General features: G+C 39.2%; 1 protein-coding gene across 1 annotated transcript in view; it reads left to right on the top strand.

Moving 5' to 3' along the window:
• The window catches only part of pigk (phosphatidylinositol glycan anchor biosynthesis, class K), a 34,419-nt gene extending 13,979 nt beyond the window's left edge, over positions 1 to 20,440 (top strand). Inside the window, exons 10-11 of the mRNA XM_059344788.1 lie at positions 5,620 to 5,695; positions 18,986 to 20,440. Coding sequence (XP_059200771.1) covers positions 5,620 to 5,695; positions 18,986 to 19,102 — 193 coding nt within the window. The 3' untranslated portion in view covers positions 19,103 to 20,440. The remainder of the gene's footprint in view (positions 1 to 5,619; positions 5,696 to 18,985) is intronic.
• The last annotated feature ends 4,761 nt before the right edge of the window (positions 20,441 to 25,201 follow it).

Below are 25,201 nucleotides of genomic sequence, written 5' to 3'. Positions count from 1 at the left end.
CCAGAAATGCAGAAGGTTACTGGGGCTGTAATTATTATCAGAGTACTGATTAAAAAAACATCACATGTGCTTATTGGCTATCAGTCCACTCTTTACATTTCTTTTTTCTGCTCAACTGATCAATGAATCAAGAAAAACTGTCAAATGTTAACCTGTTCCAGCTTCTTCTTCTGCACTTTTCTTTATCATATATGAAATAGATAGATATGCAAACTAAATGTCTTTGGGTTTCAGACAAGTAATTTCAATTTGTCACCTCAGGCTCTAATTATGGTGTGCATTTTTCCACGTAATCTTTGTCATAATCAGTTAATTGGAAAAATAATTGGTGGATTATCAGTTATGGAAATAATGGCTAGTTGCGGCCCTACGTACAGTAATCATCCCACCTCCTTTTAAAGAAATAAATCTCATGTGAATTGGGCTATTGTTAATAAAATCCGGACTAGCCTTGGGTAAACCCTTTGACAGCACATCTGGATCATTTAAAAAAAAAAAAAAAAAGCAATCACTAGAAGGATCGTTATGAGACCTCAGTTCGGACACTACACTGCTGAAATTAAATAACAGCGTTTCATAAGACCTGAAAATGGGTTGTAGTGAGCTCTGTGTGCTCCCACAGAGACGATAACAGATGTCCTCTGAAACAAGCTGTTATTACATATAGTGCTGCTTTAATCCACTTTTGTCAGCTCATCCAGCCACTCAGACAAGTGGAGCAGTATATTTAGAGAAGATGGGTACATGTGTGTTCAAGTGTGTAAGTGTCTTACTCGTTCTCCTGCTCACGCTCGTCCCGCTCTTATTCTCTCTTCCCCTCTCACCCATTTCTAAACGGCTGATTTTTTTTCTTCTTCCATTAAGTGAATTGCTGTTGATGGAGAGGACGTTTTAATGGACCCCCTCTATCCTCTTCATTATGCATGGGCTTAACAGTGAAATGACATTGTGTAGCTACTCACTTCCAGCCATAGGTGCTTGTTGACCAAAACATGTCATCTTGTGGGTCACAACGCTCCCAAGGAAAATATCAATTATGAATTCATATCCCATTTGAGTAATAAAGCGAATTTAATGTAATTTGTGACCCGCAGCGCTGGATGGAGTCTACAAAAACTACTTGGGTCATTTGTAGAGCAGATGTTAAACAGAAATTTGTTTGATCTAAGGATGACAGCTGGAGACAGCAGTGATTCTGGAGCTGGAGGGACAGTCATATCTATTAGAATCAGCTAAGTGGATTGAAAAGTCCTCTCCAAAAATATCTTTTTATATGGGAAATAAAGTGGAAAGTGGTTTGAATTGAATTTGAGTTCATCTCTTGTGCAAAAGTAAGAAAGTAAAAAAAAAAACAGGGATGGCGGCGAGACGTCTGTGCTCTCAGTGACATATTTCCAGTGGCAGAAAGAGCTTGCAGCACAGCAGGAGATCTTCTCTCTGCCTGCCAGCCCGGCCAGTTTTCTTCTGTCTCTGTTCCTGTCTGTCAGAGCAACTTTTGCCCTACCGCACAGACGTGGTGAGAAGAGAGACGGGCAAAAAAAAAAAAAAAAAAAAGAGTTGAATAGAAGGAGATAAAGACAGCAAGATAAAGAAGGGAGGGCAAAGGAGCAAAAGCCGGAGAGAAAGAATTTGAAGAAAAGTTACTCGGAGGGGAAAAAAGTAGAGAAAAATGAGAAGAGGTTGTTTAACACAGCAAGCGGTGGCTCACTGGGGGGGGGGGTGAGGCCCGTTCTGTCTGCAGCTGTCTGACATTAACTTTCTTTGATTGGACAAAGACAGCCACTCAGTCGAACCTCCACTCGACTGTGACCTTTAGCTGAGATTCTTCTTCCTGACTCTGTGTGCGACTGCGATGTTGGAAACAAGAGGCCTCTCAAATAACATGTACATGGGAGCATACAAACATTTAAAACTGGCAACTGTGGCACATTGGTGGCTGGTGGCAATTGTAATAGGTGTGACAAGTTTAAATGTACCCTTTTCTGATGCTTTTATGTTGATTTTTGTAAATGATTATGTTCTTGTTCACAAAGATGACACAGCTGTTTGTTTCAATCCGTACAACACAACACAGAATTTTGTAAACCTACAAAAACGCATACGCACTGTACTTAAATAGATAGTTTGGATTTGTTAAAGTGGGTCTGTATGAGGTACTTATCTGCAGTGGATGGCGATCGGCAAGCTTCCAGTTTGGAGAAGCAGGCAGGAGTACCGGCAAAGTAATGTGTTGCTGTGGATGGTGGCTGCTGAGCAAAATGTATTTCAGCCACCTAAGAAAAATCAGTATCAGTTTACACTATATTATACATATTTGTATATATTTTCACTACTTTGCCTTGCCATCAGACGGCCCTTTCAGAATGGGAACTGAAGCTGTTATCTACACGCTCTTCAAAGCCACCAGAATCCTTTGACAAAAACGGTAATTTACCTCACAGACCTCTACGGCTGCTTTGATCAGTTTGTTAATTCCTGTGCGTGTGAGACTTTGGCGTTGCACAGGGCCTATACATTGGATTTAGATATATCAATCGCCTCCACACAACTCTCAGCATGGTCAGCGTCACCACAAACAGTCCTAAACATTTTAACAGTTGGGACTATTGCAAAGGGGTGGAAAATTTCTGGAAAATTTCCAAAAACTTTCCATGGGAAGTTAAGCTGGGGGATTTTGGAAACATTAAAAATAAAAAAAACATGACATTTCAACATGACATAAGTAGAACTTTATCAAGTTTTAATTATTTTATTGAACAATCAATTCTTTCATTGAACAACAGAAACATGAATGTTGAGTTAAATATTACTCAACCCCCGACCCCACCCATTCAAAAATTAAATAAAGACCAGCATCTCCCATGTTCTGTGAGGTAAAATGACTCTTTTTGTCAGAGAGTCTGGAGAGCATAGATGCATAATATAACTGCTTCAGCTCTCCGTTAGAAAGAACTGTATGTTCAGTAAAAGCAGTGAAACTACTCTAAATATAGCGTACACTTAAACTTATTGATTTTTATAGCCCCCATCCACAGCAGTACCTTTCTTGGCTTCCGTGCAGGTATCCCTGCAAAGTGGAGGCATGCCGACTAGCGAACACACTATAGATAAGTACCTCATACAACCCCGCTTCACAAAACCAGAACTATTCCTTTAAGAATGTGCAAGGTGACGGAACCAACAGAGGATCAGTCTAGAGTGGCCTTAAATTTCCTGAGAGCTGTCTGAGAAAGAGACTTATCATTCAAATAGGTATGGATGTCTTCCAGAAAAGAAATGAAGGGGAGCCAAGTTTTCCTAAAATCCTCAGTATTTTTTTCTCTTCAAGCAAATTAGAAGCCACAAGCCATTTTTCTGCATTGTACTTTTCATATGCAAGCTGATTTTGTTATTTATGCTGATGAGAAAAACCTTGCCAAGATAGCTTTAAAGGTCCAAGGACAAGGCTGGCAATATTTTATATCTTTATTACTGTCAACAAAATCCTCTGAAAAGACCAAATCAACAATGATCTTGTGTCCTTTTGAACACTTTCCAGACATGATCTGTTGCTCTTTAGTTTTCATGGAATGTTTAAAAACAGTCACTAATATAAAGTTTAATTTAAAAAGGGGCACAGTGATTAAGCGTTAAACAGCTGGGCACTGCAGTGTAAAGCTAAATAAAACAGGAGTAAATTGGGTGTTTGTTTGAGAAGCTATTTCCAGAAGCGGATTTGGTGCTCCAGTGAGTATTTACAGCAGCAGGATGGTGTATGTGGGGCTGACTCAAAATAAACTGCAGCGCACATGTTCATTGTAATGATGAAACATGTAACACAGTGCGGCTCATTCATGCTTTTTTAATAGCTTTTGGACAACAATGGAAGCAGGGAGGCTTTGTGACTGGATAACCAGCGCTGTGTCTGAAAGGTCACAGGTTTAATACCTCCTGTCTCACATTAACTGATGTCTATTCATCAGCTGGCATGTGCTGACCTTCTGTGTCCTTGAGCAAGAAGCTGAACCTCAACTTAATTAATTTAAGTTAGGGAGCTTTAGTTCTAATGCTGTAAATGTAAATTGCTTTATTTCTAACTCACAATTCACACACGTTTTATGGTCAGCTTTTCTTATAGAATTAAATGCCCCAAAGAGTCCATCCTTTACTTTGAAAACTGAGCATCATGTTGCTCTTCTTTGTGATTAGGCCTTGGATACAAGGATACAAGGTTTTACACCTTAGTGTTAATAGCTTTTTCTGGATTGATGTAACTCAGTCTGTTCTCTCAGTAAGCTATGCATCTCTATGTTAGATACCATGTTTTAATGATAGATCATACGAAATGCAACTCTTAAATACATCTGAAGGGTTTTCTCTCACCCACAACTCAAACATTTGTGTTGTTTTGTGGAATTTAGTAAAATCTGTCACAAATTTCAAGCTAACCAACTGTAACCTAGCTAAAAAAACTAGAATTTAAAGGGAGCTCTGCTGATTTTACACATCAAAGATGATTTACAGCACTGGGAGTAGTGCTAAATGTCTGAAAAAGTTGAGTTTTGTGGCTAAAGAGTTGGGCCAGATAAGAATTGGGGAAATTCAGGATATTTGAGTTTGGGGGTGGATGCAGAGTGTCCTGACTGTGTTTACAAGATTCCTAAACCATATGTAAAGTATGTTACAGTCATGCAAAACATCTTTTTGCAGCTAGGACTGTCACTTTTGACATTTTTAAAAATCTTTTTCTTCCCATAATGGCGGCTGAGCTCTCGTCATCAGGTCAAATTACATCAACAATCCATGATAACCTAATTAATGCAAGAGACACATCAATAATATTCTTATTTTATTAAAACAAACAGGACATTTTTAATGCCTGGAAGAAAGAATTGTACATTGCAGAAGTGGTTTAAGCGGAATATTTTTACAGATTCAGAATTTAAAAAAAAAGAGAAATTAATTCAGACTAATGAGACGCAAGAGCATCAACAATAAACATTAGCTGTATTTTATCTTGTAGTTTATCAAATGTAACGCCAATGTTTGAATGTTTAATGGATGTGTTCAATAAGGACATGAAATATTATAATTGTTTGTGTGGTATAAGGTTAAGCACATTGTGTTTGTCTATACTTGGGACTTAGATGTAGATCAGATCACATTTTATGAAAAAAATTAATGCAGAAAACAAGGCCATTTTAATGGGTTGACTTTTTTCTTGCCACTGATTTTAAGTGTACTCTCACTTTAAAATTGTTTCCTGTCTTTGTTTTTCATTTATTGTCTGCAGTGTTATACACAGGATAAGAAGCTCATTTTATTAAGATGGCGTTGCCTCTGTTATGGTTCTACTGGAGTATTTCCTTTTTATTTATCAAGAGGAAAAATGGATTTACATGCATCAATTTCCACTGTGTGTCATTGTTTCTCTGCTCAGCTCTGAAATGCTCTGTTAATCACACACACCTCAGCTACACACACACTGCCAACAGAAACACTGGAGTCCGTTCCTCTTCCTGACAGCGATTCTTCATCACTGAATAATTGCGTCCCACATGACAAAAGCTTAATGTTTCCAAAGTGCAACTTTCTTACTTTAGGTAATGGAGTGCTGTTTTGTGCGTTTTGTCCTTTCAGTGCTGTGAATGGAGAGCTGCAAAGAGCGACATACTCGTATGTGGACCAGCTGCCAGTGGCCGAGATCATCCATCAGGTAAGAGACACACACAAACACCAGGATCACTTAGAAACTCTCATAACCACGCTGATATAACACCAACATTTTTATTGGCGATGGAACGTCGACCTTTCATGTTTGTCTTTTGCGTGGGTGGCCGTTTGTTCGAGCTTGTGTGTTTTTATCATGCAAAGAGTGTCCGCGTGTCCATCCTTAATTTGAACGGAGAACAGGAAGTTATGTGCAACATCCACAACAGATGTCTTTGTGTCGTTTCCATGGTGACAGCTCCGAGTGTGAAATGCAAGTGCCTCCTGGTCTCAGTGTGGAGGGGCATCCGTGAAATCCAGCAGAATGGATAGGCAAGATTGTGGCGAGGAATTGTGCATTCACCTCATTCCCAAATGGATTGCAGCTTTCATTCGGGCCGACCTTCACAAATGAACACCTATTCCTCCTCATTCCACCTTTAGTACGTGTGCTCTGCATTCAGAATAGACGGGCTCGGGTCTTCTGTATCACTCTTGTAAGATTTTCCATTAAGAGCCTATTAAAAATACTATTTCCATACTTCCCCTTCAACTTGTGCCTCGGAAAAGTAAAGAAGTCACATTAATCTTTGCCACAGGCAAGAGCAGACATTAGTGGTGCTTACATTTGGGGTTCAGCTGCCTCTAAGAAACCCATATTTAAAAACATTAACACGGCCATTTTCTCAATATTATCCAATGCAGAGTCCTTTCAACAAGAAGCTGCGAGACTGTGTCTGTAGTAATTGTTTCAGCTGTGACTTAACTGGATCGCACTTTGACAAAGTTACACATTGGTATAATTTATTTAGAGCTTTTGTGTTGTGTGTTGCAACATGTGTGCAATAACATGTGTTGCATGTTATTGCACACATGTTTCTGCTGTGAACAGCCACTGCTTATGTACAGCATAATATAAGTATCACCCAAATGGCAAAATAGTTAGTTAGAGCCTGTCATATATATCAGTTGACAGATATTATCGGATGGTATTGGCATCATCATCAAAGGTATCTGTATCGGCCTATATGCTGTCTGATCTGTGCTGTTATGAAAACATTTTTTACACAATATATAATGCCGAAAACGTTTCTTGGTGAGTTAGAAATGGTGTTCGCTTTTATTCTATTTTTTTTAAATAGTCAGCAATTGACTGACACTGAACGCGTTTTTATTTGCTATTTATTCTTTATTTTATCAGTCATCATTTAAATAGTTGGCAGACAATGTAATTCATTGTTTGTATAATAATGTTAAATATTATTAAAGAACAGATTGGTGGAAATTTTGTGCACAATCCACACAAGTCTATTTTCATTACAGCTCAAAAAATGACTATCAGTTATCGATTCATTCCCCCTCAAAAATCTGTATCAGTCCCGGTCTCACAAATCCCATATTGGTCAGGTTTTAGTTTGCATATCCTGAAATGAACATCTCATCACTGTTGAACTGATTACCCAGATTAGTTAAAGCTGCTCTAATCAATATTTTTAAATAAACAATGGATTGCACTAACTGTAGTGATGAAAGCAGTGCAAATAATCTTCCACCTCTCCAATTTCCCACAGCTGGTTTGTGTTTAGGTGTGCTCCAGCTCAATTTTCTGTTTTTCTGGCATGTTTTCATTCTCACACTCTCAATGTGTTTCCAGTAGCAGAAAGCTGTACAGTACAGGAAGACGAACTGGCTCGTGAACATGGTGGAGCATTTTGCAGCCAAAGAGCCAGATATTTGTCAGTAGTATCTCATCAAGATTTAAGTATGTTAATCTAAAATTCTTTTATTCTTCTGTAACGTACATGCCAGATAAGTATCCAGTGTTTTGCTGTTTTAAGCCAATACAGAGGACAACAGAGAAGGTTAGCTCTGCTTCACATGGGGTTTTCTATGCATATTCAAGCTAAATGGCTTTCTACCAATGTCTCAGGCAGTAACATTTGAGCATCTCATCATTTTAATAAACATAATGGAGCCACATCTTCCATAAAATAAGTTTCAGCCATAAGCACGCTGTCTAAACCCCTTGCTATGTTATTTAGCATTGTCTCCCAGGGATTATGGTTTCAAATTAAAACAAAGGTAGACAATTTAATATGTTTTTGCTGAGGAAAAATATGACAATTCAGCATTTGTTTGTCTCATTTTAATGCTTAAACACATGCCAAGTAATTTCAGTTGCTAAACTAATGCCAATTGTCAAATCTGGCCTTGTGGTTTTAGAGCCAATGCAGCTTTTTTGTGAGGTTTCCAGAACAATGGTCACCATTTCCCTAAATACAGATATAATAATACTGTGGTTGTTTTTGATTAGTGAGCAGGCACAGAGGAAAATAATAAACATGCCAAAAAAAATGTGATGTTGAGGATGGATCAGTTTGAAATGCTCCAACTTTAGATTCTGGTGACTACAGATTTGATTGACTTGACTAACAATTTTGATTTGAGGATAATGATTTCCACTATGTAAATGGACACTAAACTATAAGTGTTGATGTCATTGATTAAATTGAGATATACAGGGTAAAAAAAAAAATTGGAAAATTAGAAAAATCCTCTGCTTCTGCAGCTGGAAACGTCTCTGGCTGACATCGACTTTAGTGTCAACAAAGGAGTCACAGTCAGTTGGCCCAGAGAAATGAAGCTGACCACAGGCCTGAGCCCTGTCAGACGCTTATTGAGTATTGTGATGGGAAACAGGAGGGGTCTCCAAACCCTGCAGCACTCTGGGAAATTGATCATTGAGGACTGCCTCAAAACCCTGGCAAATACAGGCCCGTCTCAGATCTGCTGCCCAGCGCTCACATGAGAGTGCCCCGTAAACTGTGTCTGTAATTTTCAATACACAAAAGCAATCGCACTATTGAAAGCTTGCACGCTCACAAACAATCACACCCATCAAGTCTCCGCTGCCTGCTACTTGGCTTCATATCTTGGCTCACTCTTTTTTTTTTCTCCTCTTTTTAAATGCACCCACACGAACAACGTACAAACACACTCGTGGACCCGGCGACCCCTGTCAGAGATTTCGATTATCGGCTAGCACTCCTGCTGGGTTGAGGATGGGAGTCCTGACAGCCTGATTCATCTCTCTCCTCCTCACCATAATCCATCTGCACTGCAGCAGAATGACCAATGTCCATGAAGCCTATTGACAGCTCTCCTCTTTTTGATTAGCTGTCATATTGTGCGGAGCACTCTCTGCGATATCTTTGTTTTCGTGCCACTGTGGCAGCGTCCTTTGTTGTCGCTGATCAGATGCACTCATCTGAAGAACTAGATGTGATTGGATCTCATAAGATTTGATGTCTAAAACATTCCCAAGTGGTCTGATTTCAGTTGTGCCTCCAACAAAAACAAATCTTCTAACTGTGTTTATCTTCTGAGAAAGCCATTTTTCCATTTGCCAGTAGACCAGGCGGCGGCTTGTAAATAGAAAAGTCATCAGAGTGACTGACGGCAGATATATAAGCCTGTGCTGTATGGCGTCTGTGTACAAACTTCCCCTCATTGTGTATGTGGATGTGTGTACGTGAGGAGTTGATTAATGCCCTGTCACCGTTGGCAGTTGTCTTGCTAGTGGTGACAGGGTGAGTCCCCTCTTCCTGCCACCTTCTCTTCTCAACCTCACACGTCTCATCACGTTGCCAACACCTAATCACAATATGTTCAGCTCTGGAAATAACTAGAAGGAGCTCCTTTTTTTTTCTCTCAGTCTCTTGTGTATTCTACTTTTTTTCCCTGCATCGCTGCTGTGAGTCCTGGTCTCTGGCGTCAAATTGTTATTTGTTCTTTTGCCAGCTTGACGCCACACCATATGGCTCCAGAGAATCGAAAATGGAAACACTGAAATGAATGCTTTGCCTCCCTCCCATCCCTCACCAAACCCTTTCTCCCCTTACTGAGCTTGTAACATTGACACTTTTTTAAAATAGTCTATTTTTGGATCGTGTGGATCACAGACCAAACCGTCTCCAACAAGCTTTTTAGCTTTGCTATGTTGCTTGTGCTCACTGATTAAAAATAATATCTTCGAAAAGCAAAACATGCTTTATGAGAGAATAATACACCTACTGCTTTGACTGTCTTCGCACTTAAATGTCTAGGTAATACAGTGAAGTGTCCTGGCACTGCACAATGAGATGCTGTTCTGTCATCCAGCTCCGCACAACATAAATTTGCTGCAGTTTTGACCTTGGAGTGCTGGTGTTTGGCAGGCCGTTTCAGACCTCCCTCAACGACCATTAGCATCCTGCATGGCCATGTTAATTAGCTCCAATCAATCAGATGGGTAGCCGTTAATTGATTTTACTTGTGAATTGAATACGCAACACAAAACGTGTGTAACGGAGGCAGGCTGCATGGCTAGAAGTCCCTGTCCTTGGCAGTGGAATGTGAATGTTTCCGCCAGTGAAGGTCAGCGAACACTCGCCTCTTTTCTGCTCCTCGCTCTCATTTCTGAGCCTAATATTTTTTTTTCCTCTGTCTCCCTCAAGTCGTTTTTTTTTTTTGTGAAGGAGCTATATTCTTTTCATTCTGCGAAGGTGAAAAACTCTCACTGGTTTCCTTTTTTCATGGTATTGATTTCTGTCCAAAGCTTTTCAGATTTGATATTCAAAGTAGTTATTAACTTAGTCATTACATTGAGCGCTGTATCAATTCGTCATTTCAGCAATTAGTTGGCTGACAGAAAATTAGCAATTTTAATAACAGATTATCCATTGAAGTCATTAATCAAGCAAAAGCTCCAAATATTTTCAGGTTCCAGCTTCACAAATATGAAAAATTTGCTGCTTTTTCTCTATTTTAATGATTATAAATTGAATGTGGGAGTTTAAGACTGCTGGTCAGGAAAAGAAGAAGCAACTGAAGGAAACATCTCCTTGGACTATGGAAACTTGCCTTCTGTTTTATTTTACACCAGCAGAACATTCAACCACTAAAACTAATTTATATGTTCAGGAATGCAAGTTAATAACTATAATTTGACTCTTAATCAAGAAATGATAAAATGCTTTACTATTTTTATTTTATGTAAAACGGTAAATTTGAAAGTTCATGGATAACAATAAAAATTACGTTTTAGCATTAAAAATATAATTTCGGTTAAAGAACTTCTACATATTTCCGTGTTAAGCATTACAGAAACATAAACAATGATTTTTGTATTTACTAATGCTGTTCGTTTAGGACAGCTGTGGCACAAACTGGTGGGCTAATACTCTAACAATATTCTAACAAGAAATGTTGGTATGGCAATGCCAAAGATATGTTTAACAAAAAAATCTACAAAAATAGGCTGCCAAAAATTGAGTCAAAAGGTCAAAAGTATCACTTATGTTTTGAGCTTTGTCTGTTTCAAAAAGTAATTTTACTAATGAATAAAAAGCTGTCGGGCTGCATTTTATCTTCCAAATAAATTAACTGAGAAATAATTTGAAAGGGAAAATTTGCTTTTAAATGTTACTTGTTGAAGGTGTGTAGTTATTATTCTCTTTCCTCTGACTTTGTGTTGCTTACTTCTCTTCTAATGTCTTTCTCCCTCTTCCCTCTTGACATATGCTCCTCTCTCTGCCGGCGGTGCTGACGTGGCTTCCTGTCACAGTCGATCCATCTCCCTTTGCTCTCCCTTACTCAAGGGGCTTGAACTTACACACACACACACACACACACACACACACACGCAGAGTCACAGTCACACAGACCTCTGCCTACCATTGTCACGGAGGTCAACTGCCCCCAATGGCCACGTGCTCCTAGTCGTGTCTTATAAACGTCCCCGGTCGGGTGCTGCCTTGTTCCTCCAGATGTTTAACCCTCAGCTCCTCTTCTTGTCTTCCTGCTGGCCGCTCGGTCATCAACGCTGCAGCTGAAAGTGTCTCAACTCAGATTTTGTTATGCAACGCAGATCTGATGCAAAAAAAAACACTTTGAATATATGATCTGGACCACATTTCTGCTGTATCAGTGGCTTTGCAATGGCAGTCTGTACTGTCAGATTGGTATTCATCTGATTAAGTCAATGTCTCAGCGGGACAGATCACTGTTGTCATAGCTCTGTGTCCAGCTGACCGTAAAACATAGAGAACAACTCAAGCATGCTGTCAAATCTAATTGGGATTTTGGGAGTTCCAGCTAGACCAGAACAAACGGGTCAAAATCGACCAGCACTTGAAAATGTGTCAGGATTCAGTTTGCAGTGTCAGGGAAATATTAAGAGCCTCAAAGCCAACTGGTAACCATGGCTATTTATTAGAGTGAACACAACCATGACCTGGGTCATTTTGCCGATCATGTCAGGATCAAGGTCTGTTCAAAGTTATATCAGATTGCTGCAAAGAGATTGTGTACAGCTTTTTTGCTGGAAACTACTACCTGCTGTGGGCAGGAATGACATATTAGAGCTGTGAATGTAGAACAGAAGAGTAAAGTTGTGGCCCAGACAGCTAAACAATAAGCTGGAACTCATTAAAACACTCCATAAAGCCAAGGGGAGCTGCAGATGGTGAGGTGATAACTCCCTGTAGGTTCATCCCTGTCAGTGACCCCTTTCACACCGTCACACTGTCTCTTTATATACTGTTGGTATTAGGCCTGGGCGATTATGTGTTCGCGATAAGCGATTGTGAGAAATTTCAGGTCGATTACGGTGATCAGCTGTGAGCATATTTACTCGATCAAACATGTGCGTGACAACAGCCAATCAAAGTCGACCTTTTCCTGCTCCACTTCTGTTTGTAAGTTTCCGGAGAAGTAAAAAAGACTGAATGTGGAGCTAAACGCAGAGCTGAGGGCAGTGAAATAGATGTCAGCCATGACTTGAGGAGCAACAAACCAGGGAGGTACAGGTGAATGTGTAATGTGTAAGAACAAAGGAAATTACAATCTATCCGCTGCTTTATCGAGAGAAAACTAACATTCACAGCAAAGCAATTCACACTTTTTTTTATGGCCATTGCACAAGCAACATTCCAAGAGAGAAATTAGGCTCACAATTATTTATTTTGGGTCTTGCATACCTGCAAAGACACTCAGGACTGTAAAGTAGTTAACCGTTATTTTATATTTTTCTACATTTGTTATATTATTATATATATATATATATATATATATATATATATATATATATATATATAATATTTTTTAAATTTTTTATATTCAACATTTGATTTCTTAATTACTTCGTATGTTAATAAAATATTGAACTAATCTCTAGTTTCTTTAGTTTTCAGTACAAATGCTTTAAAACTGGCAGTTTAAAAACAATATAAAAAATTGTGATAATAATCGAGCTTCCTCAGCTTCCAACTCGGACATCACAAATTAGAGCCTCAGCCTGGCCATGCCCAAAGACAAAATCCAAGCAGACGGCAGGTTCTCTGCAGATACAGAGACCACCTTACACTTCTAGTGCGTCATAAGGCATGTTAAAGAAGCCTTATTATTGTATAACTCTTGTTCCTCAAGTAATGCTACCCGCTCACTGACGCTAACTAATCTAAAAGCAAGACAGAAATGATAATGTTCGGTTGTGGTCCAGCAGACTTTCCAGCTGGCTTTCTGGGCCCGCTTACTACCAACATTCGCTCTTCAGTGAAAAATCTTGGGGTAATACTAGATGACAGGCTGAAATTTGATCATCAGGTTAGCTCGGTCATAAAAAACAAAAGTAAAAGGGTATCTGCCACATAGAGATCTGGAGACTGTGATCCATGCTTTTATTAATACCAGACGGGATTACCGTAATTCACTGTATGTTGGCCTGGACCACTCACTTTTGCACCGCCTGCAGTTGGTTCAAAATGCAGCTCCTTGTCTCCTTACTGGCACACGCAAACGTGACCACATTACACCTGTCCTAGCTTCGCTGCACTGGCTCCTGGTTGCTTTTAGAATAGACTTTAAAATTATATTGTTTGTTTTTAAAGCTCTTAATGGCCTAGCCCCTCAATATTTGACCGAGCTCCTTAAAATCCACACCCGTGCCAGAACACTGAGATCCTCCAGTCAGCTGCTACTGGCCGCCCCTAAAACCAGACTTAAAACCAAAGGTGACCGAGCCTTTGTGGCTCTGGAATAATCTGCCCTGGCACATCCGATCTGCAGGATCTTTTGAGGTTTTTAAATCCTCCTTAAAAACACACTTTTTCTCCCTGGCTTTTAATCAAGTTTAAGTGGAAATCTTGCAAAAAACTAGTTTTTAATTTATTTTATTATATTTTAATTTATTTTATTCTATTGTTGCACTGTGTTTATGTATTTCAGTATTTTAGTTTTTACCGTATTTCCTGCAACTGTGATATCTGTACAGCACTTTGGTCAACCCCGGTTGTTTTAAATGTGCTCTATAAATAAAGTTTGACTTGACTTGACTAATCTAGCGGTCAGCAGGCTCATTAGCCGTGCTGCAGGACTAGGAGCTCGGAGAACAGAAAGAATGAGACTATTGGTGTTTAACGTTACACTGCGAGCGAGGAGCTTTGGAACGCTGAGGTTTTCAGGCCCGGTGCAGGGGGAATGCTGGCAGGTAATTTCGTTGGACTGGCGTCTGAACTGGAGCCGTGTGTATGGGCAACAGAACCGGGTTTAGCAGCCTTCACAGTCATTATGATAGATGCAAAAAGAAAAAAAACTGAGGAAAATAAACAGTTGCTGAGCTGGTCGTCTTGCTGTTGAACTAACGGTAGTAAGTAATATTAGCTGGCAATAACATAGCATAGTCTTGTCTCAAAATAACCTAACTTGTGACCTAACTAACGAGGGACAGAGTGACGCCAAGCAGATAATTTTCATTCGTCCAAAGCAAAGTTGGCTTAAGTGTTTTTGAACCAGACGCTGGTAAACTCTCCTCTTCTCCCTTCCTGTGGGATTGACTCTGCGGCTCACAGGGCTGTCAGCAGCAGGAGAGATGATCCACGGTGAGGCAGAATTTTATTACTGAACTATGAGTAGGATGCACACATTTTTTTCCTCTGACTGTGTGGAAATCTATTGATTTCACATTACACAGGATTACAAAGTCTTGAAAGTTTGGAAAAATTCAGAGTTTTAGCAATATGCTTGGATTTGAATATTTCCCTTGCCTGCTTCTCACACCAGACATGGAGGGCACCCTAAACGAGAATGTAAAATAATGTAGACGCTGGTAACATAAACAAAAAAGTCAATGTATACAGTCATGGAAAAAATTATTAGACCATTGTTTTCTTCAATTTCTTTTTCATTTTAATGCCTGGTACAACTTTAGGTACATTTGTTTGGACACATATCATGATAAGAACAAAAATAGCTCATAAGAGTTTAATTTACATTTACATTTATTTTTAGTCATTTAGCAGACGCTTTTATCCAAAGTGACTTTAAGAGCTGATATCTAGCCATTTTCCATGGTTTTCTTCATAATAACCGAAATCATTATCATTATTATAAGGAGAAAACAAGGGTGATGTAGTAATTTTTTCCATGACGGGATATTGCTTGCTGTGGATATAAATGAAATCTTTAAACTTATTTTTTGAAATCCAAACAATTTAGATGTGATGATAAAGGCTTTGATAGTCTAGGAATTTTTGGTTCGGGTGCCCTGAAAGCACTTAAAGTGTGTGAATTTTCCTAAAAAGTTGTACAAATCTTGATTACAAATAATGCATAAAAGTCTTGTAGGTAGACTCATGTAGGATGTTATAGGAGTTGTGTGCAGGGCAGCCGCTCTCACCATTTGAGTGGTGTACTGAATAAAAAGAAACATCAGTAATTAATGTTGAGTATTTAGAAATCTTTAGTTTAAAAAAACAACAGTGTAAACCACAAGCACAAGACATAATTAAATACTCTGAGTTGATTCACCAACCTGAAGTGTTATTACTATGAATAGTCTGGTTCTGTTCTAGCCCTAATTCATTTTTAATAACATTTTAAATGATTTGAAATGTGAAAAGATATTCTAACTTAGGCAGAAGGTGTCCACGTTGGCTCACATCATTCATAATAAGAAACTGTTTTGGAAAATAGGTTTTCAGGGCCTTTTCACAATAGCCTATTTTTGAACAGAAGACCTGCTTTGACGTCGTCTTTTCTGACGTCAGAGACCAGAATGTGTCTATGAAACTTTTCTGTAGTTTCCATTGAATCAGACGCTGAAAACATCCCTTTATAGTTTGAGCTTCATTGTCTCAGCAGACAGTCAGTCAGTGAGCTGCAGAGTTCTTTCCACAATATGACCTGCAGCTCGCTTTCTCTCAGACACTATCTACTGTAGATATTGTGTCTGCAGGAAAGGTGCCTGTGACGGTTGGCAGCTCCTCTCTAAGCCTGAATTTCACGGTTTCAGACTTGAGGCTTTATTTGTCCTCCCATTCCATTTCACGTGTGGTTATTGCTGGACATAGGTGGCCAATAAAAGCTAATATCTGCGTTGTGAATGCAGCTTTAAATCAGAAGCTCTTTGCCTTGGAGCTCCAGCGCTGACTCTGTCCAACTCTGTGCCTACAAGTCCGGAGCTCAGGGCCTAAACGCCTCGCTGTCTCCTCTTTAGCATTCTGTATAGCAGTGGAGCTCTATTGATTTGACTTGATTGAGCTGTTAAATAAATTTGGACTCAGACGTAATCTAATTTTTCTGCTGTCCTCAGTCTTTCTAGGTAAGGAATTGGCATCATTGTTACGTAAACCTTGAGTTTGTCTTGAAAAGACAGCCTTGAGAGGACCGTGCCCTGCACACAAAGGCATGAGCACACAGGCACACATAGTTCCTGAAATTAACTTTTCGCATCACTCACCAAGAACGGTTAAATTAATAAGAAATAAAAAATGATTTTCACCAGCCAAGTTAGTTCATATTCATTATTCTAGAGAAACATGTAGTCAGGCCTTCTCTAAATACTATTTCATGAATAAAATCGAGTGCAGGGTTTTAATTTAAGACTCACTGTATTATGCAACAGGTCAAGTTCATCATCAGCCTTTCTCCACTAGATGAGATAATGCTGCTTTGTGAAGAAGGAGCATCACAGGCAGCCATTCAGAGACATTGCTTGCCGATCATCGGCCAATCAAAGCACAGCAAGAGTTTGAGAAACAAGAAATACTGAATATAACTGAGGTGTTAAAATGTTACAGTCTTGGCCAGATTTTAGCTGCCAAAGACACATTTTACTGGCATTTAGTGCTCAGCAGGTGGTAATTTCAGACACTGCAGATATTTAACACATTCTACAGTATGTGCCAGTCTCATTTGTATATGCACAAGTGCTGTCCACTGCACATATGCCAATTCAGCAGTTCGCAACCTCTCATAAAAAGGGAATTTCAGCAAAATATTAATGTCCACTTGAGTTATACAGGTCAATTTACTTATAAATTGCAGGCCAATTAGACCGCTTCAGCACTGAAATGCTACCAGTCATCAAGATTAGATTAAATGTTCTGTCTGCACTGCTGGTTAGTCATTAAATGACATAACCTGGTTATATTATAGTGCCTATAGAACCAAAGCAATGCCTGCCAAATTATAAACTATTCTTCTAGCTTTTATTATTGTTCACTTCTTTTTTTTCATAAGTCAAGAATCCATAGGCTAATTATGACAATATTTCACATAACAACATGGTTTGTATAAAGTCTGGAAAGTTTGGGAAATGCATGCTTTTACCTATTTTCCAGAGGTTGAGAATTTGATTATATTCCTTGAAAAATGCCCGATTTTCAATTAAATCTGTTGTTACATCTATACAATTCCTCATGTTGACCGAAAACGTTTTAATATTTGAAACTATATAATCCCTTTGTGACATTTGTTTGCGGTCTCCTGGCGAGATTGACTGACTTGGATACCGAAAAACACTTCTCTGGCCATTATTCAGTGCCATAACTCAGGAACAGAAGGGGGTTGTGACATATTTCACATTTTGTCAGATACGAAATTGATGACACTAATCTTGGGTGCCCATCTTGAAACTTTCGTGATTGTAGATATCTTCTGTGTTGCAGGGTTAAAGATGTGTGTGTTTTAGAATTTGTAGCAAGATTCATATTTTAAGCATTTTCTCCTAAACAAACATGAATATAAACTGCAACTTGACTGGTTTGTAGTTGATTTATTCAAAAACAAAAGCAATAGTGACTTTAAAGTTACAACAATGACAGGAACACGGATTAAAAAAACCTCAAGGACAGACACATAAAAACAAAGTGACGTACAAAACTTAATAAACAAACAAGCTTACAAAGTGCAAAAACAACTATAGAGTAACAAACTAAAAAGAAAAAATGTGAATCACAATTCTGTTAATATGGCATGCATGTCTATGCATGTGAGTGATTGAGAGTTTATAAGGTAAGAAATATATCAAGATATTTAGATGTATCGATTGTTGTAGTATGGAGGCTCTGCACATTCCTTTTCACATTGATATTGTCTTGACTTAGGGCCGTAGTCCGACTGAGTTTATAGGCAATAATGAGCCTGGACCGGGTCCAATCTTATCGTCCAGGGCCTGTCATTCTGCTCTCAGGCTGGCTACAACTGATATGGATGTAGTCCAGAAAGAGTAAATGTACACTAGATACTGTAGTAACACTCAGCCAAGCTAGAGAGACACGGATCTCCTAAGTGTTTGTGTAGCAGCTTAACTGTACTGTATGTTGTGTGTACAGTTTGTGACTCAGGCAGAGTTGGAGTGCGTGCTGTGTGTTGATCCTCTTTGCCAAGTCTCTGGGTTTTGGCTTTGGGGGATGCCTTTTCTGACTGGTGATTTCTTGACTGGATAATGGCAGCATGTATAGCGAGGGATAACAGAAATCTCTTAAGTGCGTCCTCGCAGCCTATCTATAGCTTTGTCGCCAGTGGAGGAGTTAGGAAGATTTTTTAGAGGTTAAATCTCATCTCTCCGCAGAATATTGCCACCGCATTAGCATATAAATGTGCTCCTTGTGAGATGCATGTTTAATACGGGGGAGATTTAAAAGTATAATCATACACAAAGTGATGATGTGGCAGTGAATGGGACAAACACAAGACAGGGGAGGTGTACTGATGAGCTTTACCACCCGCTCTTTGTGTGAACCTTTTGTGTGTGTGAGACAGCAGATAGTGTACATAAAGTGTGCGAAGAGATAAAGCGAGTGTATATGTGATTCTGCGCCTGCCTGCCTGTGTGAATGACAGAACAATCAGCGATGGCCTCAACAGAAGAAATACACACACTACTGCTAACCTGCAATCTCCCTCCCCTCCCCTCCCCCTCCACCATCCCCACCTCACCTTACCTCGCCTCACCCCCCTCCCTTTCTCCCCTCAGAAACCAAAGCAGAAAGACTGGCATCCTCCTGATGGCTTCATCCTGGGCCTGTGGACTCTAATCCTCATGGTGTTTTTCAAGACGTACGGCATCAAGCACCTCAAACACATCTTCTGAGGCCTCTGCATTTACGCCGCTGGATATATGAGGACACGGAGCTGCAGATAGGAGCTTTTACCGAAGGGATATTAGAGGAAAGGTGCGGTTTGTGACAGGCTTATTTTCCCGAAAATGGAAAGGAGATGTATGGCACCATAACTGCTTGGCCAGGAACTGTGTGATGCAATTGGTGCCTCTTTTTTTCTTCTTCTTTCTTTTGGATGATTGCTCTCTACCGATGAAATGTTTGTGCACTACTGCAGATGTGACGAAAAAGAACGGACAAATACTTGAAAGATATGCAAGGCCTCATCTCTTCACAGGCCTACCACAAGCAGGAGTGTGTTAATTTTTAAGTGTTTGATGTGTCTATTGACAAGAACTCATATTTATTTATTTTTGCCTCAAAAGTTCTGTTTTGTCAAGCCATTCCGTAATTGCGTTGATTTGGTTAAAAATGCACTGAATTGCGTCCACAGATAAGAATTTAATTTATTTTCAAGAGCGCGCTACTTTGCATATTTCAGCAGCAGCAGCAGCCTTTTTGTTTAAGTGCTACTCAGAACGTCTGCTCGGTCACAGAAAGGAAAGTGTGGAAAGAGGGCAGGCTGATTGGCTGTGAGTGGGCTGTGAAGAGATTACTATTTAATGTCTCCCTTGTCCATATACATTACACCCCTTGACCGTCATATCACGCTTGTGAAGGATAACAATCGCGCATAATCCCATCTCGCATGATGGACCCATCCACTTTCCCATTCACCAAATTGCCCTCCCTGTGGAAACATCCATTAGCTCCCCAGCCGTGTACTCCACTGATTGTATTCTGGGTGATGGACAGCTATTTCCCCGGCCATTCCACGTCTCGCGCTACAGCAGCGATAAGTGAGTGATAACCTAGTAAGCCGCCGGCCGTCCCAAATGAATCTCCTCTGTGCTGGGACGTGTTTTCCTCCATTTTTTTCCCCCCACCTCCCTTTCCTTGCATGTATAACCACTCTGCATTAGGCTTATTGTTGGTGGGAGTGACTGATGTTCAAAGCATATGGATCGAACCTGCGGTACTTTATCTTTGCTCCTTGGCACGAGGACCCGCCCATCGGGTGCCCGCTGCCACTCTCCCTTGCGGCTGAAGTGGAAAATAGATGGAGTTGGAAATGAAACCATATGTATCGGAAGGCAGCTGCTGTGTCAGCCACCAAGTACCTTTTCTTATACATTATTTATGCAACGCTTATTTCTTCTTCCTTCTTCCTCCCCGTTTCTCATTTCCTGTAATCTTATTCCTCCTGTTCACCTTTCAGAGAGAGCAAGCTCATTTTGATACCCCGATTAAAGATGAAACACTGAATCAAAGGAAGGTATTTGGTTGTTTTTTTGTTGCTTTTTTACTCCCTTAATTACTCTATAATACTGTATGAAACACAAGATCTGCTCTTACTGTTGCAAACCCTTGAAGGTATGTCTGGCAGAGCTCAGTCTAAGCTTATTTTATACTGCAAAGACATCCTTGAAATCGGTGCCGCTTGAATTGAATCGCACACCTGCTCTGTTGTTTTCTTGCTGGAAATGTTTCAAACAATCCAGAGAGGCTTTTTAAAAGATAGTTTTCTTTCTGTTCCAGTCTTGTATTTCAAAAGACAGAGCATCCATTGTATACAAACCTCCATATACAATCAGTGAATGCCAGGCTGGCAGCAGATACAATAAAAATTAAAGCCAACCTATCTCAGATGGATTTGTTTGTTCTTAAACCCACTTCAAAATTGACTCCATTTCCTCTGCGCCTTTCGTTCAGCATCCGCAGATGGAATTGAATATAATCCGCCTTTCAGAGTGGTGATGTTCTCTCCCGTCTTCTCTGTCACTATGGTTTCCCTATGCTAATAAAGATCTGTGTCTGTTTTCCTTCACACCTGACTGGGTGGGGTGAAAGCCAGTGACAGGACAATATTAGAGCAGCCATCTCCAAAGAGGCAGAGAGATTTCAGGCTGAAGAGTCGGGCAGGATGCTCCGAATATGTCACACAGGTTGTTCAAACGACAAACAGCGTCGGTATTCACCAGTGGGCGCGTATACATACGCTCGTTGTCTTTAGAAGTGGAACAACGTCGGCATTAGCCCCATGTGGCAGCCTGCTAAATTTAATGATTCACGCACAAACACTCACAAGCACACACATGCTGTCTGGAGACAGTGACAGGTTGTCCAATTTCCATGGAAACTCTGGATTTCCAACTGCTTGCCTGTCAGTGAGCCTTTGTAATGTCAATCATTCCCAGGAATGATGATAGTAATTTCAGCAGTCACAGATTTTCATTCTCATCTGCAACAATAACGGTGGCATAAATCATGCTCGGTGCTGTTTGCTTACTGTAGCTTGGAATTTAAATGCAGCTTTTTTAAACTTTGAGTAAGAAAACAGGACAGAAGAAAAGGAGAGAGTGTCACATTTGATGTTGGCTGGCTTAGACAGGAACCCTTGTAATAAATATGAAACGCTTTCTGTTCCTTGTCCAGATTGCATTGTTTGAATGTCATTCTTTTATGCAAAGTCGATTTTACACACAAGGATGAACAAAGAAAGCAAAGACGATTCAGCTTATATAACACTGTTCCGAGCAGAGGAAATCATTTTGTATGTTAAAATCGCCATGATAAAAATAATTATTGGAATAAAGTTAATTTTTTTCCATTGAAGATAGTATTTATTTTTATTTATTAGTTTATTTGTAGGGGACAACTATTATAGACATCCATCCATTTTCCTCCGCTTATCCGAGGCCGGGTCGCGAGGGCAGCCGACTAAGCAGGGGATTCCAGACGTCCCTCTCCCCAGCAACAACGTCCAGCTCCCCCTGGGGGAGGAGGAGGAGTCTCATCTACATGTTTATCCTAACATGACATATTTCCAACTGGTAGGATCCCCATCGGGCCAATCAACCGTCACACAAGGCAGATATAACATAAATTAAAAATTTCTCACGGTCTTGCTTATTTCTTGCCTCAAATGTTTGCAGAAATGCGTTATAGTATTCTCTTTAGCTGTAATATAAGAAAGTTTGTGACCAAGCTCCACCCCAACTTGCATGTGTCAGGTTCAAGACATTTGCATGCATTGTATGCATTTGCAGATTAGGAGAAGTAGATGGGGATAAAGAGGGACTGAATAAATTGAGCATGGTATAAGTGGGTTAATGCCCTTCAAGGTGTCCATAATCAGGAGTTAATGCCGTCCGTGGAAGCAACCATCTGACGCGCATCCCCATCGTCCACAAATTCCTGATTATGGACACCTCTTTGGGCATTAACCCATCCATCAATTGCTGTTTCCAAAGTAGACAATCCATTAACAAATACTCAGAAATAATGGAAACTTGATCATCATCAATTCCAGGAAAACTGGGCAAACTCCATGTCCAGATGAACACTGTGAGGTGTTTTTCTCCGCCAGCTCCACTGAGTTGACTCAAGATGGAATCAAAGTGGGAAAGTGAGATGTGGCAGAAAGCTCCAGAAAAATAGTTACCCTAAAATTTCTTTTAGGGTAACTATCATATGACCATGTCTAATTTTGACAAAAAAACTGTTTTTTCTGTTGCTTTCAGAAACATTTAATGGTCTTCTTACTGCTGTAATGACCTGACTGAAGTCCCATACTTATAAGTCCAGACATCTGCATGGCAACTGAGCAAAATAGAAAGTGGCCCGTGACTTAACCCTCCTGTTATGTTCATTTTTCAGGAACAGCAATAATGTTCGTGGGTCAAGTTGACCTCTTTAATTATGCAGAAGTGTCAGAATCCCAATAAACAATATTTATATTTCACGATTAACTCCATTACTAACCATCTCAATCAATATTTAGTGCAATGGTGTTTTTAACCTTTCAAAGATCATGGTTCAATTATTATTCACTCATTTTTCATTAAAAAAAATACATGTTAAAACTTTTTTTATGTACATTGGAAAGATCTACATATAAAATACAATAGTTTTACATGACATTCATTTTTTTAATTTTACATTTTATTTTTTTATTTTTATGGAGTTCTTCTGTTCAGGGTCAGATTGACCTGAACAGTATCTATGTAATATAAACATCCAAATATGTGAAATTAACCATTTTAAGTTTATATGTTGATTATACTTATTAAGCCAAGCAGAATAAGTTTTATCCCCCCCAAAAAATACCTTTAACAGGTTTTTTTATTTTTTTTATTTTTTATTTTTAGATTTTTAAACTTTGAAATAGGTCGATTTGACCTGCAGTATAACAGCAACAGCCACATTTGTATTGGTGCACAGGACAGGAGAAAGGCCATCAACATCTAAAGAGAAAGGCAGTGTCAGTAAATATGGCAGATGTTCACATTCTGATGGAGCACCGCATAGAGGGGTGTATTCGTTTGGGTGCTGAGTTCAAAATTAACAATCTTCCTCCAGAATATCAGACTCCACCTTTTTAAGATTTTTATTTTGGCAACCTATCAAGGTAAAGAATGAACTTTCACCCTCAGTTCCCAATTTGATCACTTCCTTAAAGTTTTAGTTTTAGTAGTAATTGTTTTCAACAAGATAATGGTGTACCATATCATGCTAACATAAGTTATCATTTTGCTAAAAGAAACCTTACAAATTTTGATAAATGATTAAGTCAAGTTAGTATCAAGAACACATTTTCCATGTTTTATGTTATTGTCAATTGCCCATTATTGTTTTTAAGAGTTTTGATCTAACAAAACAAAATGTTTTAAGATGCCGTTCTGAAAATAGTGGAAAATTGTCTTTCCAAATTACCCACAGCCAGGACTGTTTTGTATTTTATTAGAGTATCTCGAGGTCTTTAAAAAGTCTAAAAAAGAAAGAAAAAAATAACTGGATTAAGTTTTCTCACAACGAGGCCTATGAAGGAATTTAAAACCCAAATATAATTTACAAAAGTCTGAAAGCCTCTTCCCTGCTGATAGTGTTAGTTGTTAAATATTTATATATCTGATTGAGAGTCAATAGTGTGTGTAGAAGGCTGTTTGATCATTTTTGTGTAGTTTCATTCAGCACCATCAGACCTGTAGTAAACATAATCACTAGCAACAGAGCTCATCGACTCAAAATAGCCAAATGTCAATTAGAGCAAAGACTCAATCATTTTTTATGGGTTACGCCAATTATCAATTTCTTTGCCTCTTAATCAGGTCACATTGATTTACTTAATGATATCATTAGAAATTATTGTGGCATACTGCTGCGAAGTACTGAAAAAAGCTTATATAATAAATAATTCTGGGCCAAATTCTGCCGTTTTTTCCAGCCTTCACCTTTCATACTTTGGCTGATCGTGAAACAGGTATTAAATTACATTCAGTGTGGTATTAAAATGGTCGTTAAAAAGTCTTTAACTGGGTAAATCCTGCAGGAACTATATTCATAGATCAAATAATTTATCAAGTTAGTAACAAAAAAGATTGATAATGACAATATTTGTTACTTGCAGCCCTCGTGTTGTGATAACTCGTGTATATTACTCGAGGACGTTAGAAGAGGATAGAGAAAATAATGATTCTTCAGCTCTAAACAGTTGTTTATTATACTTTATAATGAGACACCAATCCTCCAAAATTTGCAAGTGCATTTCACTGATCCTGCTCAATTGTCTAATGATTGAAGTGTTCATGACCTTCTGCTGAATGCTTGTTTTCCCTTTATCATCTAAGCAGTACTATTTATTATATATATATATATATATATATATATATATATATATATATATCTCAAAACTCAACACTCAGTCATGAAGGCAGTCAGGGATCTATTTGTAGCTCTGGGGAGTAATGGCCTTGTAACGCTGCCTGTCTTTCATTATTATTTCAGTGTGACACAGCCTGATGTCACAACCAGACAGGAAGAGAGAGATTGAAAAGGAAGAACGGCAGCTGCCGTCAGTGGAGGGTGAAGGTGAGTCACTGGCCTCCCATCCTCCACAAACCCTCCGTGTTTCATCTCCATGTCTGGGGGCTTCAACTCACACGTGCAGAGGTAATATATTTAAATGTTATTTCTCACATTTTGACCATTTTGTCATTGTTACATACTATAGAAACGGTATGAATGCAAGA

This window comes from Centropristis striata, chromosome 11 (genome assembly GCF_030273125.1).
Source record: "Centropristis striata isolate RG_2023a ecotype Rhode Island chromosome 11, C.striata_1.0, whole genome shotgun sequence".
Classification (NCBI taxonomy): domain Eukaryota; kingdom Metazoa; phylum Chordata; class Actinopteri; order Perciformes; family Serranidae; genus Centropristis; species Centropristis striata.
Note: the sequence above shows the minus strand (reverse complement) of the source record. Positions and strands in the feature narration are given on the sequence as shown.